This window comes from Meles meles, chromosome 8, assembly GCF_922984935.1.
Source record: "Meles meles chromosome 8, mMelMel3.1 paternal haplotype, whole genome shotgun sequence".
Classification (NCBI taxonomy): Eukaryota; Metazoa; Chordata; class Mammalia; order Carnivora; family Mustelidae; genus Meles; species Meles meles.
In genome coordinates this window covers 7785339-7805813 of record NC_060073.1, presented here as the reverse complement: position 1 = coordinate 7805813, position 20475 = coordinate 7785339, and the positions used below count along the sequence as shown (strand labels likewise).

At 53.4% G+C, this 20475-nt stretch overlaps 1 protein-coding gene across 1 annotated transcript; it reads left to right on the top strand.

Moving 5' to 3' along the window:
• Window positions 1-5489: 5489 nt before the first annotated feature.
• Window positions 5490-19239, top strand: STIP1 (stress induced phosphoprotein 1). Its single transcript, XM_046016303.1, has 14 exons — window positions 5490-5597; window positions 9239-9448; window positions 9868-10009; window positions 10342-10483; window positions 11162-11330; window positions 12656-12782; window positions 12872-12974; window positions 13257-13377; window positions 14729-14825; window positions 14968-15092; window positions 17645-17681; window positions 17895-17998; window positions 18202-18374; window positions 18751-19239. Exons 1-14 carry the CDS (start codon window positions 5589-5591, stop codon window positions 18821-18823), a joined length of 1632 nt encoding a protein of 543 aa, XP_045872259.1. The 5' UTR covers window positions 5490-5588; the 3' UTR covers window positions 18824-19239.
• The last annotated feature ends 1236 nt before the right edge of the window (window positions 19240-20475 follow it).

The window sequence follows — 20475 nt, the reverse complement described above, 5'->3', positions numbered from 1 at the left end:
CTGGGAGAGGCTGAGGGAACCGTAGTGGGAGCAGAAAAGGCACAGGTTTTATTTGCTCATTTGCCACGTGCTTACAAGCGTGAGCAATGTCCCCAGCCCAGACTGTGTTCGGCGGTGAACAGAGCACCGGCCCTGCCTCTGTGGAAACTTCTGGTGTGAGAGACACACGGTAAACAAGGCAGCAAGCACACGTCATTTCAGGCAGGGCCTAGAGCCACGGAGAGAATGAATTCAAAGGGCTGGAGAGGCAGAAGCATGGGGAGGCAGAGGGAAAGGGGGAAAGGGGGAGGCAGCGCCCAGGGCCACGGGGGGTTTCGGTTCCATACACTTCTGGTGGGTGTCGGTCAAGGGCGAAGGCCAGCTGAGTTTTGAACGGTGCTTCTTGGCAGCCTTAGACACAATGGCACTCGGATGGGCGTGGGGGACAGAGCTGGAGGAAAGTGGATGGGACAAGGACCGGACCAGCAGGATTTCTAGCCTCAGCAGGAAAGAGGAAAGCGCGGGAACAGCCCTGGGGGTGAGTCCTCTGGTTGTCTGTTGTCTCTTACAAACTACACAATCTCATGATTTGTGGGTCAGGGCTCAGCTGGGCGATTTTGTTCCGTGCGGCCTCAACTCAGGTCACTCAGTGGTATCCGGAAATGAGGCTGGGCTGGGGGGCCCGAGAGAGCTTCCCTCACCTTGGCTGGGATGTCTCCAGGCACTGTCAAATGTCCTCTGCGGGCAAAATCAGCCAGGTCGAGAACCAGAAGCTTGGGATCAACTCATTTGTTCTCCAAGCCCCCATGCTACCCAGCCATGAGGGAATCTTACCCTGGTTACAACTAGGATTCTTGTTCAGGTGATCTCAGATCATGGGACCGGAGTGGGGGGGGGGGGGCGGCGTGTGGTGCCCTTGACCCGAGGAAAGGTTCCAATTCACCACCATAGCTGTTGTCAATGTCCTCACTGGGCTCACCTCAGTGGTCCCCTGAATCCAAAGACGCTTTCCTCCTACCCCGACCCCAACCCGGCACCTCTCATAGGATGTGGCCTATGAGCATACCCTGGGAGTTGTCACGCGCATCTTGCAAAGTTTGTCCCCTCTGCCTCTGGTCACCTACCAGCTCAAGGTGTCCTGGTCAAAGCTAGAAGATAGCTGGAGAGTTCAGGTGTTAGCTGGCAGAATTTGCCGGCGGACTAGACATGATTGTGAAAGACAGGGGTGAAGGACACCCCCCAAAGTTTTCAGCCTGAACCTGTCCAAGAATAAGGAAGCCGCTGATGGGAAGGAAGTCAAGGGAGGAACAGTCTGGGGGGAGGCTATTGGGAAGTCCATTAGCGATCCAAGTGGAGACATCAAGGAAACAGCTGGGTAGAGAAGTCTGGAACCCAGGAGCGAGAGCTGGGCTGGAGATAAAACCGTGGGAGTCATCTGAGGTGGTATTTATAGCAACGAAACTGAGATCACCCTGGGAGGGAGTGTGGATAGCGAGGTCCCAGGCCGGGCTCTGGAGCTCTCAAATGAATAATTATCAGGTAATAATTACCATCGTTTTATTTCTTGAAGCATCTGGCACAGTGCCTGGCCCTCCGGACAGGTTTTCTGAATGGAACAGAACACGGCGACCCTTTACTAACCCCCAGGCTTTCCCTGTTGATCAGCATTCGGAGTCTACCTCAGCAGGAGAGCAGGCAGTTAGAACCCCTCAGGTTAAGTGGGAATGAAAACACTCTTTAGGAATTTTCCAGAACCCGGGATGGAACTTTGCTATCACTTGCAGAAGGAAAATCGGGCTGTCTTAAAAGTCCCACTCCGAAAGGGAACCTTCTTACGGGCACAAAATTCCATGTTCCATAGACCCCCGAGTTCTGAGCTGCCAACACTCCCTCTTAATCCATCCTCCACTCTCCCGCCCGGAGTCTCCTGAGCCCCAGCTGTTTTCCTTTTTCTCATCTAAGGGGCACTTTAAAACCGGGGGTTTGCTCTGTGGGGGACACACACATTCACTCCTTCAGTCTCTCATCCACTCCAGATCTGCGACCTCAGACTGACTCTGAATACACCCTCTGCCATCTTGCTCCCCAACCTTGAGAGCAGCAGCCCCAAAATAGCAGCATGAATCATTCTGGAACGGTCGGGTAATACAAGGCCAGGGCACCCTTCTGTGGCAGCAGCCTCTGCTGGTGTTTCAGGGCTCTGAGGAGGGGGGACACTCGCTGGCTACCGTTACCTCCTCCCCATCCCGTTCCAGAGGGCTGAGTCCACCAAGAGATTTGAAAGCCCAAGTTGGTGAAAAGTGTAAGAGTTAACATTTCTGAATGTCGGAGGGGCTTTACTGTGACCCTGAATAAGTTTTAGAGGTCCCTGATTCCCATCTCTTGTAGGTTTCTTTCCTCAGAGGGGGCTTTCCAAATTTTATGTTTTGGGTCTGAAGAGACTTGAGGATGGGTGATTTTGTTCAAGTCTCATAGTAACCTTGAGAAGTCATTGGCACTTCATCCCCATTTATAGGCAAGGACCCCAGAGCATAGAAGAGCCTTCTTTGGGTTCCTTGAAAATTTCAAGCTTGTTTTAACCTCAGGGTCTTTGCACTTTCTGTTGTCCTTTCTGGAGCCCTGTCCTTGGCTGGCTTCTTGTCATTCCAGGTCTCAGGGGTCTTCACTAACCATCCACCTATAGGAGCTCCTTCCTTCCCTGCTTCCCCTTTACCCCTTACCTTCTGCCTTTTTTTTTTTTTTAATAGCACTCACCACTATTTTCATTTCTGTATGTTTTTATTTAACAAATGCATACAATGCTTTCTCTGAAGGTAGGCAGTGTTCTACGAGCATTACAAATACCAAACAATTTAATCCTCACGACTACTCTGACCTCCAAACTGTTTCACCCACATTTTAAAATGGAAACAAAAGAAACAGAGATGTTAAGCAGGTTGCCTGGAGTCACACAGCTTATGAGTCTAACTATCATCTCTCCCACTAGAAGACAAGATCCACGCAAGCAGAAACTGCCTCTGTGAGCTGCTTTATTCTCTGTCGAGCCCCTGCATCCAGAGTAGTGTGCCACGTGGACCAGGACAATATAAAAGATGTCAGTGATGATGAAACCAGGTCACAGAGAAGGGGGAATGGGAAAGAAGGCTGGAGAGAAGCGTGGGGAGATGGCGGAGGAGCTCCTCTGGGGGGCAGTCAAGAGCGTGGTGGTCTGGAGACAGAGCCAAGGAGAAATGAAAGGTCTTGTCGGCAGGCTGAATTCAGCAGACGAGTAAGATGCCAAAAGCCTGGGAATCACCTTCCTTCCTTCTTGAGTTCAACCCATCAATAGATCCTGTTGGCGTCTCCAAAGTTGGAACCCAACTGTTCTCACCCCTTCTCTGGTTCCACTCTGGCCCACAACATTGTCACCACTCTCCTGGAGCATGGCAATGGTGTCCTGAGAGGTCACTTACACTGCAGCCAGAGGAGTCCTGATAAAACTATGTCAGATCGTGTCCCTTTTCTGTTCAAATCGTGCTGGCATGAGCACAATGGCCTCTCGGCCCACAGGACCTGGCCCAGCTCTGACCCGGCCCCTGCTTTCTCTTGGCCCCGCTCTCCCACTCCCTCTTTGCTCCCACTATCCTGGCCACCCCGATGCAGCTCCCACCCCAGGACCTTTGCATGTGTTGTTCCAAGTTCATAGTTCTTCCCCATTATTTTCCATTCATCTCACTCCCTTACTTCCTCAGGTCTTTGCTCAGATCTTAGCTTCTCGCTAAGATTTGCCCAAGCCAGCTTATTAAAAATGCAATACCATCCCCCTTGCCCAAGGCTCTTTAATCCTTTCTCTGCTTCATTTTTCCCCACTGCACTTACGGAGATATGCTATAAGCTTTTCTGGCGTGTCTGTCACTAGAATGAGCACCAAGTGACTTCCGTCACTTCAGTGCAGTAAAAGCCAAGTAACAGGTGGGCAGAACTTAGTGTCCTTGTTGGACAGAGACTGTTAAGGAACCCTGACTGCTCATCTTAGCCTGAAAAGACCGAATTAACCTGGCAGAACTGGTGGAAGGGGGACACCAGCAGAGGGACCAATCTGTAGGCAGGCCCAAAGGGAAGGAGCCCACCTAGTGGAATGAACAGAGATGTCAGCGGGCTAGAATTCGGTGCTGAAGACGGAGGACAGGGGGAAAAGGCCATATAAGTGGGATTGCCAGAAGGAGATGGGCCCTGAGCCCCAATCTAAAGCCTCCCAGAGATGTGGATCTGCAGCAGCTCTGGTGGCAGTGTTGAGAACGGATCAGGGACAGCGGGGCTAGAAAAAGCTGTAGACACGAGCTACTGCCAAGGAGTGGGCACTTAAAACCCTGGGCAGGGTCGGCATGACCCAGATCAGAGGATGGCAGGGACAGCACGCCCCAAGACCCTCATCCAAACCCTCTCCAGACCTGGCATGCGGCTTCTTTGTTCCATAAGCACCCACTGGTCCAGGAGGAAAAACAGCCTCTCTCTTCCAAGCCCTCAGCCCTTCCGCATCCCCGGGCGCTATCGCACGTGCGAGGCCCTCCCAGGCCGCCGCCGCCGCCGCCGCCAGCAGGTGGGCAAGCACCTCACTCGTCTTTGTTCCCCGTCCCCCTGCACCTCCGAATAAGGGCGGCAGCTCCCGCTCACCGAGCGCTAAAGACGCGACTGCATGAAGGGAAACCTCCCACGGCCCTAAACGACCGAACCCGTGACACGAGCGGGTCACACAGAACTTGATGGATGCGCCCCCACCGAGGGGACCCGGGGAGAAAACCCGGGCTGTCCCACCCAAACCCCAGCTCCTTCGCTCTTCCTGACCACTCGGCGCCTGAAAGCGGCTCTGCGGCCGTCCCGGCCAGGGCGCTCTCCCGAGGTCCACCCAGACGTCACCCCCACCGGCTGGGACCCCCGAGCGGCCCTGTGCCGCCGCAGAGGAGCGAGTCGTCAGGACCGGACTCGCGGCCCACGGCGGCAGGAAGCGGTCCGTAGGCCGGGGCACCGACGGCCACCGCGGCAGAGAGCGACTACGGCCGTGAACTCCCATAAACCACTGCAGGGATGAAACCCCTTCCACTGCCGTTAGACCGGCAGCCACTTAAACCTATCAGCGCAAAGTGGCGGTGACTCTCCGCCCAATCGGCGTCTTTTTTTAATCTGAGGGCGGTACGGTCACGGAGTCTGTCAGCCCAATGGGAGAGGTGGAAATTTCCAGAAAGAACGGGACCAATGGGCGCGGCCAGAGCAGCCACGATTGACGGACCAAGCGACCAATCCCTGTCGCAGAAGCTCGCCCCTCCTTCCAATCGTAGAACCTAGGGTGGGCGGGGCCTGCCGGGAAGAGTCCAATCCGGAGGCGCGGGGGAGGCAGGGCTGAGGGATTACTCTCAACTGCCCAATGACAGAGAAGCAAAGATGATGGGCTAGACTTCAAGCCAATAGTAGGGAAGCACAGAAAGCCCCCTCGGGGAGCGTAACCAGTGAGCAGGCGAGGAAGAGGCGGGATCTGGGGGTCCCGGCAGCTTCTAGTAGGTTCCAGAAGGCGGCGCGTGCGGTTGGGAACGCGGAGCGGACGGAGTCGATTCAACGGGGTTCCGGGCCGGGCTATGGAGCAGGTGAAGGGGGAGGGGCGGGCCAAGGCCCCGCGGTCCCTCGGACACCGGCCGAGGCCGGGCCGCTGTGAGAGGAGCGGGGCGGGGCGGGCGCCGGTCTGGGCGGTGGTCTGGGGTCGGCCGAGCAGCGGCCGCGGCGAGGGCGTGAGGGCCGCGGCCCACCCGGCGGGAGGTGAGCAGTGTAGCGAGGCGGGCCGCGGGGAGCGCCGGGTCCACTCAGCGTCCGTCGCCTGCCGGCTCTGCGAGGAGGGCCGGCGGGCCGGCGGTAGTTCGGCCTAAGTCCGGCCCGCGGCGGGAAGAGAGGCCGTGGCTGGGCCCGGAGGCCTCCCGGGAGGTGGCTCTCGGCTCAGCGGAGGGGGCGGGGGGGATATGCTGGGGGGCGCTGGGAGGGACGGAGGTGGGCGAGCGGCTTCGGGAGAGGCGGCAAGGGCACCGCGTCCACACCGGGGTACTCGCCGGATGGGAGAGCGGGCACTGCCGACGGAGAAGCCACCGGGACTTGGACACAGTTAACTTGAGAAGGAATGCGGGGACGGGAATACGCTGGAAGTAGCCAGCTGGGGGAAATACTACTCTGCTTCGTCTGGAAGGGCCGGGATGGAAGAGCGGACAGTGAAGGTTTGATGAGCGGCGGGCCGGCCTCTCTGCCTGATGCAGGAAAGGGATGGTGCCGCCAAAGTCCTTGGAGCGGCTTCCGTCTCTACCAGTGTTTTACAGATGTGTGTGCCGCCCCTCCCTCCTTTCTCTTCGGTTTTGTGTGTTTGTGATTGGAGAGTAACTGAAGACTGATATTTCTGGAAGGTTGGCTTCTGGTTACACAAGGAGGAATCGGTCGCTGTAGAAAATCTAGGCTATGTAGATAAGCAGCAAGAAGTAAGTTATTTGTCTCGGCTCAGCGTTTTTAGGGGCCGAGTTTGTAGCTGCTGCTGGTTGCTTTCAGCCGCTTCACTATATCCTCGGCGGGCCTGGAGGTTGTGAAAGGCCCGGAGAGGTTTTTTCTGCAGTCCCAAACTGTCATTGAAGTGTAGTGGTTCAGCTGGGGGGAGAAAATCGGCCCCTTGTTTTCAGTGTGATCTGCAAAGCCTGGTGTTGGCTTTCTTCAGGTCTAGCCACTGGTGCTTTGATCAAATCTAGAGCTTCTTTAGTAAAACAGTGGAAATGGAGGGACGAATAAATTTTTTGCTCACTTGGGGTAATTAAATTGTAGCTGGCATTAAGTAGGCTACGGTAGAGACAAGAAAAAGGTTGCTAGAGTGAGAAACAGTACTTGTACCTTAAGAAAGGGGTTTGCTCCTCCGTTATCAAAATAGGAAAAAAACTTTTTTAAAGTTGAGGTGCCCATTGGAGATGGGGCAGATGTGCAGGTACACTGTGAATGAGTGACGAAACCCAGGGCTGCGACGTTTGCCGCCACCAGCGACTGGCATTTTAACTCCGGGTGTGTCCCAAGCTCCTCCTGAACTCATTCACCGTGTGATTTCTCTGCCTTTGCTTTTCATCTGCAACGGGGAGATCTGTATTCCGGTTTTTGGGAGTATTGAAGTTGGACAGATTGGACTGTCCACGTTTTCTTCTTAGTCCTTTTCAAACCAAGGTAAAGTGCTTTTTGTCTTACATACAGCTGTGTACCACATTTGACGAAATAGCACCTGGATGGTTCAGTTGTTAACCGCCTGCCTTTGGCTCAGGTCATGATCCCAGAGTCCTGGGATCGAGCCCCACCTTGGGCTCCCTGTTACACAGGAAGCCTGCTTCTCCCTCTCCCACACCCCATGCTTGTGTTTCTGCTCTTGCTGTCTCTTTATGTCAAATAAATAAAATCTTAAAAAAAAAAAAAGCGCTTGCTATTATTATGTGCATTCTGGGCTGGTGTTTTCTTTCTTTTTTTTTTTTAAAGATTTTATTTATTTGATAGAGATCACAAGTAGGCAGAGAGGCAGGCAGAGAGAGAGGGAGAAGCAAGCTCCCCGCTGAGCAGAGAGCCCGGTGTGGGGCTTGATCCCAGGACCCCAAGGTCATGACCTGAGCTGAAGGCAGAGGCTTTAACCCACTAAGCCACCCAGGCATCCCTGGGCTGGTATTTTCTATTCTACTTTTAAGTGCTGGTCATGACCTACAGACTTGATTTCCAGACCTACTGTGGGTCAGCACTCTGACAAATGATGTTTTGTAGAACAGGCAAGGATTTCATGGAGCTGTTCTCAGCTGCATCACGATGTTAGCTGAGTTTTTAACTTTTTACTTTGTGGTGTCCTTCCTGGGTTCTAAGATTTTTTTTTTTTTTAATTTTATTTATTTATTTGACAGAGTTCACAAGTAGGCAGAGCAGCAGGCAGAGAGAGAGGGAGAAGCAGGCTCCCTGCTCGATACAGGGCTGGATCCCAGGACCTGAGCCGAAAGCAGAGGCTTAACCCACTGAGTCACCCAGGTGCCCCCTGGGTTCTAAGATTTTTATCCTTTGCTAGATTTGCCGGTCTTTTCCTTTCTTTTTTTCATTTTTAAAATTTTTTACATTTAAAATTTTTTTTTTTTTTTAAGATTTTATTTACTTGATAGAGATCACAAGTAGGCAGACAGGCAGGCAGAAAGAGAGGGGGAAGCAGGTTCCCTGCCGAGCAGAGAACCAGATGTGGTACTCACCCCAGGATCTGAGCTGAAGGTGGAGGCTTAATCCACTGAGCCACCCAGGCACCCCTGGCGGTCTTTTTCTGACTTTTTTTCTCAAGGTAGTCTAATATCTCTGATTAATGGGTGGAACTTTCCTGGTTGGTGTGCCTCAGGGTTCCGGAATCGCTTGCATCTGTAGGTATTGGGTCATAGCTGGAGGATAGAGAATGATTAGTAACTAGAATGCGTGCTTGATCTCACCAAATGTGTTTGCATTTGAGATGTGGCCTTTTCACTCCTGTAGGGCATCCTTTGTTAGAAGAAGCCCTCTAATTTAGGACCATGTTTTGAATATTTGAAAGGACGAGAGATTAAACTACAAGTAGTGTTTCATTTTCTTGCATACTTTGTATAATATTTGAACGGGGCAAAAACTGATTTGAGGGTCTAACTCTTGTTCACTCACTGAGGAACAGAGCAGTGATCTGCCATGCCATGACACGTCATCACACCTCTGAATGGAAATAGAGGCTTCCGTGATGGTGGGTGAGCATCTTGGTGCTCCCAGAGAAGCCGGCGGGAAGCCTGTAGGTTGGGAGCATGTGTCCGGACACACTCCCTTCTCTTCCTCTGTGAATCCTTCTTCTGTGAGGAGCAGTGTGGCCTGTTTGGTTTATCGTTTGGGCTTCTTGGCATTGTAAGCAAGTGAATTGATTTTTCCATGAAAGGACCTCGTGAGTGTGTCCTTCGTCAGCCCTAAGTAGAGATTTTGGGAGAGTGGCTGGAATTCCAGTTCACACTGGAGCTAGTGGAGAGCAGAGTCAGGCTTTTTTCCTGGTTACTTACCGTTTTCTGGTTGGTTCCAACAGGTGTGGGAGATGGTAAATGAATTCATTAATGGGTTCTCTCTTTCGGTCTGTAACGTAACTTTTTTGTCATGATAACTGAAGACAAGTAAAAGCGTCAGTTAGAAAATTGGGACCAGGCATGTGTGTTAATGGAGAGAAAAACTACACTGGCTTTTTTTCCCCCCCCAGGTAAATGAGCTGAAAGAGAAGGGCAATAAGGCCCTGAGTGCGGGCAACATCGATGACGCGCTCCAGTGCTACTCGGAGGCCATTAAGTTAGACCCCCGGAACCACGTGCTCTACAGCAACCGCTCGGCGGCCTATGCCAAGAAGGGCGACTACCAGAAGGCCTATGAGGATGGCTGCAAGACCGTGGACCTGAAGCCTGACTGGGCCAAGGTAAGCTATGGGCGCACCAGGCTCTCCGGACCTCGCAGAAATGCTCTCTGGTGCGCTGGGTTTACACACTGGGCCCTCCTGACCTGGCCAGTTGTGTGTCGCTGCGGACGGATAGCGTCGTCCTCCCCGTCTGCGCGTGTGCCTCAGGCTGCCAAGTCAGAGATCGCGTCCCTTGTTGAGATGGGTCTTCCCGCTTGTGTGACTGAGAGAGAAGCTGCGGTGGGGAGGGGGCGGGCGTCTTTGATATGTGGCTAGGGTCTTCTCAGTCTCGGTGGCGCGCGCTGCTGCTGCCGTTCTTCGGCCGTGGAGCGAACGCCTGTTTGTCCCGTGAAATGTAGAACATATTTCTCAGAGTTCATCTTCTGGATTTGTCCCTAGGTGGCCTTTATTTTGTTTTGTGTCTTTTTTGCTGGTTTAAGGGCTATTCGCGGAAAGCAGCAGCTCTTGAGTTCTTAAACCGATTTGAAGAAGCGAAGCGAACCTACGAAGAGGGTTTAAAACATGAAGCAAATAATCCTCAGCTCAGAGAGGGCTTACAGAACATGGAGGCCCGGCTGGCAGGTAGGCGCCAGTGCGCTGTTGGTTCTTTTTCCTTTTTTTTTTAAGATTTTATTTATTTGATAGAGATCACAAGTAGGCAGAGAGATAGGCAGAGAGAGGGAAGCAGGCTCCCCGCTGAGCAGAGCGCAATGCGGGACTCGATCCCAGGACCCTGAGATCATGACCTGAGCCGAAGGCAGAGGCTTAACCCTCTGAGCCTTCAAGGCACCCTTCTTTTCTCTTTTAACAGGGTTAACTTTGAGGTTCCCCCCCATACACGTCAGGCTCAGAGGCTGCAGGGGCATCATGGCTCAAACCGACTTCTGTAACGTGCTTTCCTTTGTTTGGAACAGAGCGGAAGTTCATGAACCCTTTCAACATGCCTAATCTGTATCAGAAGTTGGAGAATGATCCCAGGACCAGGACGCTGCTCGCCGATCCGACCTACAGGGAGCTGATAGAGCAGCTGCGAAACAAGCCGTCCGACCTGGGCACGTAAGTCACGGCAGTGCGGTTTGCCTCTGGAAATGGACGGGAACATTGTGCTTTGTCCCTGGGATGTTATGGCAGGGCATGAGGGGGAGGGCGCCCCTCTTTCAGACAGCAGGCGTTCTGCCGTTGTTTTTTCTCTAATGAGCGGTAGGTATTCGCTGGCTCGTGGTTTTTTATTTCTGGAAAGGGTCAAGGGGTACATGTATCAGAATAATTCGGAATTTTCTTTCCTAAGTCTCCATCCGCCTTCACTGTTCTACTGTAATTCTGATCTGGCACCAACCCCGTCCTTCCCGTGAGTACCAGATGCCGTCTCTCGGCACACTGGAGCGGGAACTGCTGGTTGAGATGAGCGTCCGGTGTAAAAAGCTGTATTTCCTAAGTTGCGCTGGTCTGAGATTCCTGAGATGAGATGGAGTATACCTGTAGCTCAGTGCTTTGTGTATCTGCTGCCTTCAAGAAAAAGTCTGAGGGCTGGTACCTTGTCTTAGGCGGATTATTGGAAGGTGGGGTATCCCCAGGGGTGCCTGGTGGCCAGAGCACAATCTAGCAGTTTTTCTGTGGAGGAGACACTCTGGTATATAGTGATCTGAGGCTTAGCAGTCAGTGGGGGGTTTAAAATCAGTTGTGGGGAAGAATAATTGCGGTTTTCTTTTCTTCTTTTTTTTTAATCAATGCTAGGAAACTGCAAGATCCCCGGATCATGACCACTCTGAGCGTCCTGCTGGGAGTGGACCTGGGCAGTATGGACGAGGAGGAGGAAGTGGGAACGCCTCCCCCACCTCCGCCTCCCAAGAAGGACACCAAGCCAGAGCCGATGGAAGAAGATCTCCCAGAGAATAAGAAGCAGGTCTAGTTTTTTTTTTCCTTACTGTCAACATTCCTAAACAGGCTAGTCAGCTGGCAGTCAGTCCCCGTCAGCGGGAGCGCTGTGGGTCGGGGTGGCTGTAACGGTTTTTGAGCATCTGGTTGCCGTCGTTATCAGAACGGTCAGTGTGTTAAAAGGTTGACTTGCCAAGCGATCTCATAAGCATGGTGGATCTCGGGCTAGCGGCTCGGGTGCTGGTCAGGGCAGGCCAGTGGAGTTGCATGTGCGACCCTTGTCTCCCTGGGGTCCAGAGGAATGTCTGCGCATCTGACTGAGGCTCCTGTGTTCTGGTTGGATGGGTGTGTAGTTGAAAGTTGTCCAGTTAGCAACACAGTCTCCCAGAGCGGGAGGCATGTGCTTACACGATTTTATTTCCCTTCTTATAAATGGGAACAGCAGATTGTTTCCAGATTTAGCACCTTCATATGGGTAAGCGTTCGTTGTTCAGGGTGTCTCCGAGCTGGAAAAGGGCCCCGTGACGCGGGTGGTGGCACGCTGTTCTCTGAAGACCTGTGCCCTTGGGCGGGCAGCCCCTTACCTCCTCTCCCTGCCCCTCTGCTCCTGTCCCCTGAAGACCCCTGCCCCGAGGCGAGTGGCCCCTTCTCATCCCCTCCTTGTTCCTCTGCTGCTGTTCCCTGAAGACCCCTGCCCCCCAGGCAGCCCCTTCTTGTCCCCTCCTCGTCCCTCTGCTGCTGTCCCCTCACAGTTGAGACCCCAAGGTGGCTGCGTGGCAGGAACTGACTTGGCGCGGCCTCTTGCAGTAAAACCGGGCACAGGACTTCTGTCCTCTTGGAGGTTGGTGCAGGCTGGAGGGGTTTCCTCTCCCCTGGAGAAGCTCTCTGCTTTTCTTTTCTTTCTTTCTTTCTTTTTTTTTTTTTTAAAGATTTTATTTATTTATTTGACAGAGATCACAAGTAGGCAGAGAGAGAGGAGGAAGCAGGCTCTCTGCTGAGCAGAGAGCCCGATGTGGGGCTCGATCCCAGGACTCTGGGATCATGACCTGAGCTGAAGGCAGAGGCTTTAACCCACTGAGCCACCCAGGCGCCCCAAGCTCTCTGCTTTTCGACAGCATCAAGGAGAGTGGATGGAAGGGGGCTGTTTCGGAGGAGGCGGAGATGAAAGTTCGTAATTTTCTGTTCCAGCCGTTAGCCCTTCCCTTTTCCGTCTGCAGCTGGTTGAGGAGAGGCCGGTAGATGTGGAGACCGGTTCGTCGTCCGTCCTGTATGGCACCGGGGACAGGTCCCAGGATCGTGCTCTTTGCCGTCTGGGTTTGATTTGCTCAGTACTCCTTCCACACTTCCATCTAGGCGCTGAAAGAGAAGGAGTTGGGGAATGAGGCCTACAAGAAGAAAGACTTTGACACAGCCCTGAAGCACTACGACAGAGCCAAGGACCTGGACCCCACCAACATGACGTACATGACCAACCAAGCAGGTGAGGCCCAGGCCAAGGGGTAAGCGTGTTGTTGGGCGGTCCTGGGGAGAGACCAGGACTGACTCTTTCTTAACTATCCTGCCTGGCAGCTGTGTACTTCGAGAAGGGCGACTACAGTAAATGCCGGGAGCTTTGTGAGAAGGCCATCGAAGTGGGGCGCGAAAACCGAGAAGACTATCGACAGATTGCCAAGTACGCGCGCCCTTCGGCTGTGCCTCGCGTGGTGTGGAGGGGTCGATGGCCGAGACTTAAATGTTCCTGCATGGGGAGGAGGGTTGCTGGCCACACAACCTGCTCTATTAACAGTGGCCTGGAGAGGCGGCCGCAGGCATCGAGACAAAAGGTGTTTGGAGGGCGTAGTGTCCCAGCAGTGATGGGGGCCTTGTTCCTAGTTGCCGCTGTCTTTGCTCTGCAGGAGCTGACCTTGTCCCTGCTCTGCCCTTAGCAAATTCTTCTCTTGCTTGTTTTTGTCAGAGCTTACGCTCGAATTGGCAACTCCTACTTCAAAGAAGAAAAGTACAAGGATGCCATCCATTTCTATAACAAGTCTTTGGCAGAGCACAGAACCCCAGATGTGCTCAAGAAATGCCAACAGGTAGGTACGGAAAGAACAGGGATGTTCTCTTAAATTTTTATTTCTTAGAGTTGGAGCTGTTTATTAGGCAACCGTAAGTTTTTGGAAGTAGCGTTTTTGGTCTAGAGTTTTATATAACGTCCTTGTCATTTGACAGCGTGTAAGGAATAACGCGGGTGTTTGCTGTACTTTTTTACTGGCCAAGATTTTGACCTTCCCTTGAGGGTCAGTGCGCTGAGTGTTATGGTTCTTATTCTTTTTTTTTTTAACCATATACAACCAAAGTGTGTGTTGTGCCAGTTGTCATAGAGTGTGGTGGGTGGGGTGATTTTATTCACGAAAAGATTGGTCAGAATTTTTTTTTAAAAGATACCATTTATTTGGGGGGTGCGTGGGTGGCCCAGTGGGTTAAGCTTCTGCCTTCGGCTCAGGTCATGATCTCAGGGTCCTGGGATGGAGCCCCGCATTGGGCTCTGCTCAGCGGGGAGCCTGCTTCCCTTCTTCTCTCTCTGCCTGCCTCTCTGCCTACTTGTGCTCTCTCTTGGTGCCAAATAAGTAAGTAAAATCTTAAAAAGAAAAAAAAAATCATTTATTTGGGAGAGTGCTTCTGCCATGAATAGGAAAAGGGGCTGAGGAAGAGGGAGAAGCAGCCTCATGCAGGGCTCAGTCCCAAAACTCTGGGATCATGACTTGAGCAAAGTCAGACACTTAACCGACTGAGCCACCCAGGTGCCTCAAGAATGGTCAGAAAAGGGCGCCTGGGTGGCTCAGTGGTTTAAGCTGCTGCCTTCGGCTCAGGTCATGATCTCAGGGTCCTGGGATCGAGTCCCGCATCGGGCTCTCTGCTTGGCAGGGAGCCTGCTTCCCTCTCACTCTCTCTGCCTGCCTCTCTGCCTGTGATCTCTCTCTGTCATAAATAAAAAAATAAAAAAAGAATGGTCAGAAAATTTTGTTATGGACACATGGATTATTTTTGTTGTCTTGTCTTTTTTGTTCTGTTTTGTATGGGGTTGGTTTTGTTTTGTTTTTGTTTTTCTGTTTTTTTGACGGAGGGTCGGAGGTGGGTAGAGAGACTCTTTAGGCTCCACGCCCAGTCTAAGCCAAAACCAAAAGAGTTGGGCATTTAACCCAGTGAGCCACCCAGGCACTCCACAGTGTTCCTTGATAATGAGGAATGTTTCATTTTTTAAGTAATGTCTGCACCCTGTGTGGGGCTTGAACTCAACCCTAAGATAAGACTTGCGTGCTCTTTGAACAAAAACTAAAATGTTGCCCATGGTACTTTCTGGAAATCAGAGTCCAAATGAGGACTTTTTTAGTGCAGTATTTATATTCGTGAGCATTTAATTGATTATCCAAAGAATTATCTTAGGCGGAGAAAATTCTGAAGGAGCAAGAGCGGCTGGCTTATATAAACCCGGACCTGGCCTTGGAGGAGAAGAACAAAGGCAATGAATGTTTTCAGAAAGGTGCGTTACAGCTCAGGCGATGGAGCGTTTGGGTAAGAGCGCTGCAGACCTGTCCTCGTGCGCCCTAGTCCCTGGTGTGCGTGTTGGGGGGGTGGGGCGGTGGCTTTTTGCTTTCTAAAAAAAGTTTCTTTCTCTTATTCAGGGGACTATCCCCAGGCCATGAAGCATTATACAGAAGCCATCAAACGGAATCCAAAAGATGCCAAATTGTACAGCAATCGAGCCGCCTGCTACACCAAACTCCTGGAGTTCCAGCTGGCGCTCAAGGTGGGCTGGTGGGGACGTGGAGTGGCCGCGTCTGATTTGCCTGCGCGTGAGGAGCTCAGGCTTCCCTCTTCCCGTGTTCTCATCGACCCGCTGGAGGTTCTTCCCTTGATCTTAGAGCCAGGGTGGTAGGGTATGTGCGATGTTGTAAAATGCGGGACCGAAGTCTGCTCTGTCCTGGCCCATCAAGCTCCATTAGTGATTGGGAGCATTTGGAAAAGTGGATCCTGGGGGCGTCTGGGGGGGCTCCATCAGATAATCTTGTGGCTTTGCTCGGGTCACCATCCCGGGTCCTGGGATGGAGCCCCCATCGGGCTCCCTGCTCAGCGTGGAGTCTGCATCTCCCTCTGCCCTTCCCGCCCGCTCCTCCCCCGGGTGTGTACTCTTCTTCACTCACTCGCTCTCCGAAAGTCTTTCAAAGAAAGAAAAGTGGATCCTTTTCCACTTTTCTCTGATGCTAGCTGCTGCTTCCTCCGTGATCCCGCTCTTCTCTATCCTGAGCTGCTAATGCGCGGCCGTGGTAGCAGCACGTTCGCACCGTGCACAGCCCTCCTCACTGTGCACCTCTGGAACCTTCCCAGGCTGGAACTGCAGCCTTTCTGCACTAACTCCCTGTTCCCTCCCCCCTGGCCCCGGCAGCCACCGTTGTACTCTGTCTCTGTGAAGCTGACCCCTCTGGGGACCTTCTGCAAGTGGGACCGTCCAGTGCGTGTGCTTTCATGTCAGGCTCATTCCACGAGCAGCGTGTCTTCGCAGCTCTTGCGAAGCCGAGGTCCGCGTCGTCTTCCTTCTGAGCGCTCGGAGCTGTTCGGTTACACAGACCTGCCCCCTTCCTGTCCCTACTCTGTGCTCCGTCGGCGGACTCAGTGGCAGTTTCCCCCTTGTGGCCACTGGGGTCCTGCGGCTGTGGCTGGGGCGTGCAGTGCCTGTTAGGGCCTCAGCTTCAGTTTGGGGGTGAAGTGCTGTGTCACTGAGTGGTTCAAGGTTTGGATTTTTTTTAAATTATTTTTATTTATATATTCTTTGGGGAGACCGCAGTATTGTTCCCCACAGTGGCTTTATCATCTGCCCTGACTTCTTGATGAGGTCAGTTAGCCCGTGTGCTGTTCTTGGTCACGCTGAGCGTGGTCAGGTGTGGTTCTGTCTGCACCGTGAGGGGGGTTCATCCCCACTCTCTTGAACACGGGCTGTCCGGTGCCTGTTGGTGATAACTGTTCTCCAGGTGATATTTAAAATGTTGTCCAAGCTTGGAGCACCTTTTTTTTTTTTTTTTTCTTTTTTGGGTTAGAGATCTTGTTTATGTATTTCAGTGCCTGGGTGGCTCAGATGGTTAAGCATCTGCCTTCGGCTCAGGTCATGATCCCCAGGTCTTGAGATCGAGCCCCATGTCAGGTTCCCAGTTCAGCGGGGTATTTGCTTCTCCCTCTCCCCCTGACTCTCCCCAATTGCATTCTCTTCCTATCTCTCAAATATATGAATAAATTAGATTTTATTTATATGGTGGGGGGTGGAGAGAGAGTGTGTGTGACAGGAGGGGAAGAGGGAGAAGCAGACGTCCCGTGGAGCAGGAAGCTGTATGTGCTGGAGACCAGGACCCAAGTGTCCCAAGTCCAGAGCACCTTACTACTGTAAGGTGACAAAATGTGACCCGTGCAGAGACCCCAGTAACCGAGTCCGTGATGGTTTTTGTTGTTGGTGCCACTATGTTCTGGGCTCTTGTCTGCTTTAGAGATGTCACTGCTGTGGTATAAGGGCGACATCAGAGCCAGGTTGGTTCGCCAGGTGGTCACCTGTGAGGGAGAGCGTTGCTTCCCCAGCCACGAGCCAGAGCATTTCTGGACTAGCTTTATGCCGGAAAAGGTGGACGTGGGCCTGGGTGTGAAACGATAGTGTATGGCATTTTTTTCCCCAGAATTTTCCAGTTCATAGGCACTTCAAACAAAAATACCCAAGCGCCTGTGCGTACTCCGCCTCTTTGAGTGATCGGTGTTGGACGAGGTTTTGCCCAACTGTTCGTGAGAGGAAGTGGGATACCTTCGGCCCTCCGCACCTCCGCTCTTGAGTGCTCTTTCCCTGAGGTGTCTTTAGCACCAGATAAGAGCAGGACAGAGGTCGGGACGCTGCGTGCTGTGGGCCCCTTCAGATCGCCCCACTTGGCCCAAACTGCACATGAAAGCTGTCGTGATCGAGGCCCATGGATGTCATCTGGTTCCACGCGTGTTCTTTTTTTCTCAAACTAGAAGTTTCCCCACTGTTGGCAGGATTTTGCATAACGTCACCTTTTTGAAGAGTCCGGGCTCCTTGTCTTCCTTGGGGTGGTCCGTAGTCGGGATTTGTCGACCCTCGTGGTTTCACTTGACTTGCTTTTCTGTCCTCTGCTGGACCTTCAGTGAAAGGGCCTGGGTGCCCGGGTTAAGAGAAGCTCGGGAAGCGAGACGACACTGTCATGGGTCTGGGTGAAGTGTGCGGTGGGTCATTCCGAGTGACCCCTTCTGCCTTCAAGTAGCTCGTCGGAAGGAGCAAGCCTCACTTTCTCCTCTTCTCTCTGTTCCCAGGACTGTGAGGAGTGTATCCAGCTGGAGCCGACCTTCAGTGAGTGCTTTTGCACTGCCAACCCCGCCCATGACCCTGGCCGAGAGATGGAGAGCGGGAAAGGATGGGCTTGCCTGCCTGCGCCCCGGGGCAGGGGGTTGGGAGCTAGCATCCGCAGGCTAGACAGATACTGGGGTTCCCCAGGGCAAGGTGGGCGTGGCAGCCCGCAGAGCCCCGTTCTGATGACGCCCTGCCTTTCCCACTTGTCTGTAGTCAAGGGCTACACCCGGAAGGCAGCCGCGCTGGAGGCCATGAAGGACTACACGAAAGCCATGGACGTCTACCAGAAGGCCTTAGATCTGGACTCCAGCTGTAAGGTGGGGCTGCTCCTGGCCACCAGGGGGCTCTCCCTGCCCCATTTTCTCCTTCAGATCTTTTCAGTGTTGGTTGGCTCCTGCTTCCTTCTGCCGGTTTGGCCTACTGTCTTCCCCCCCTTCTCAGTTCCCTCTGTTAGCTGGCCTGGTGAAGCAGTGAACCGGTCGGTGCTAACGCCCCCCTCTCTGGCTTTGCTGGGGTGCAGGAGGCGGCGGACGGTTACCAGCGCTGTGTGATGGCCCAGTACAACCGCCACGACAGCCCCGAAGACGTGAAGCGACGGGCCATGGCCGACCCTGAGGTGCAGCAGATTATGAGCGACCCGGCCATGCGGCTCATCCTGGAGCAGATGCAGAAGGACCCCCAGGCGCTCAGCGAGTAAGTGAGGCTGGGAAAGACGAAGACAGGAAGGCGAGCAGCGAGGGGCACAAGGCGGGGGCGGGGGGGGGGCGGCTACTGTGTCTGGCTTGTGCGCAGCTGGATCACCGTGATCGCTGGAGCGCTCGTTGGAAAGACCGGTTTTGCTGGGAGAACGACCTCAGCTTCAAGCCGTGTCAGGGTTTGTGCGGAGCGGGGCTGGCGCGGTGCTGCCTGCGGGCTGGCCAAGGCCTTCCCGAGGGGTCTTTGCCAGGCCTCCCATTCGGCTGCCTCCTATCGGGCCTTGTGTGGGGTTTGCATTCGGGTGTCTCCGAGAGCAAGTAAGATGTTTTTAGGTTAAGTCTCTTTTTTGATGATTTCGCTTTTCGTTCATTAGACACTTAAAGAATCCTGTAATAGCACAGAAGATCCAGAAGCTGATGGATGTGGGTCTGATCGCAATTCGGTGATGACTTGCTCATCATCCCCCTCCCTTCGCCCTCATGTGGAAAGAGGAGCTGGGACCGCGGCAAGCAGCGCGGAGCAGAGGGGAGAGCAGGGGAGAGTGAACAGCTTCTCTATATATATTTATATAGACCTACGTGGAAGATAGAGACTCGTGTTTGCGTTACTCGCACCGCCGCTGCCTCTGGGCCCTCCCAGCACACGCATGGTCTCTTCCGCTGCCCTTGGGTTCCCTGTTCCCTTCCCCGCCCTCCGTCCCCGTCTCAGCTGCTCTCCCATAGTTGGTTATTTTTTATTTGGGGCAGTGGGCATGTGTGGGGAGGGGAGGCTGTTCTTCCCCGACCTCCGGTCCCAGCTGTCGTCACATTGTTAACTCCACGTGCCCTTCTCCAATAAAACAAGCCAGTCGGGCGTGGTTATACATTGTCATGTCCTTGTAATTTTTTTTGCCAAGTGACGCTGAAGTTCCTGTCCCGCAGAGGTTAGAGCCTGAAGTGTGTGAGAGGTGGGAGTGTCAGCTGCCTGGCTGCTTTTCCCCGGGGGTGGGTCTCGGTCACTAGGTGGCACTGTCACCCAGCGAGCCACTGAAAGGGAACCTGGGGCCTTCCCTGCCCAGAGTGGCGCCAGCTCCAGAGGTCCAGGTCCACATTGAGGTGCTTTCCCGCCTTGTCCATTCTTCACACTGCTCTCAGAACCGAAACCAGCTAGATCAGGAACGCTGGGTCCCACCCCAGAACCAAAACTCGTTTCCCATTGGTAGTCTTCAGACCTCTGTCTCCAGAGGCCAGATCTGCCAGCGGCTCCACGATAACAGTCTTAGTTTTTAAAGAACTCCCTGCTCCCGAGGCGCCTGGGAGGCTCGGTCAGTTGGTCGTCCGACTCTTGGTTTCAGCTCAAGTCATGATCACAAGGTCCTCGGATCAAGCCCTGGATGGGCTCTGTGCTCAGCCGGGATCCCGTTTGAGGATTCTCACCCTCTGCACACTCAGGTTCTCTCTCTCAAATAAATCTTAAAATACCACTCACTGCTCTCGTTCTTAGCTCTTTGCTCAGAGGAGGCTCCTCCACCTTTCCTCAAATCTGGGTTCATCCCGCACCGGCTGCCTCCGCCAGGTAGCCTGAAGTTTAACCCCAGTGAGGTCAAAGTCCTGTACCTGACGTGCTCTGGTGGGGGGACTGGGCCCCTGTCTGTTGGCCCCACTGTCACCAGAAAAGGTCAGTGATGACATGGCCAAGGCAGCCAGTGATTGGAAGGGCCTGAGAATGACCGTGAAGCTGTTGAGGACACACCCAGGTCCTGGCGGGACTTGCTGCCTGGATGATCAAGCCCTCAAGGAACCGCCAAGAGAGAAGAACATTAAGCCCAGTCCAGATCTTCACTTCTCATGTCAACATTGCCCGACAGATGCAGCCCCAGTCTTCAGCTAGAGAATTCTCTGGAACCATCGAAGAGGTCCTAGAGACTGCCCAGTCCGTGGGCTGCAGCGGTGTGGTGCCCAGCCAGTGGAGAAGTACCAAGGAAAACACTTCCATAAAGGATCGTTTGACAACCAAAAAAACGCCTCACTGCTCAACTGAGAGGTTTTTGATTACACTTGAACGTGGTTGCAGCAAGCGATTTCTACAGCCCTGGACTGCGGTGGGAGGGAGACTTCCT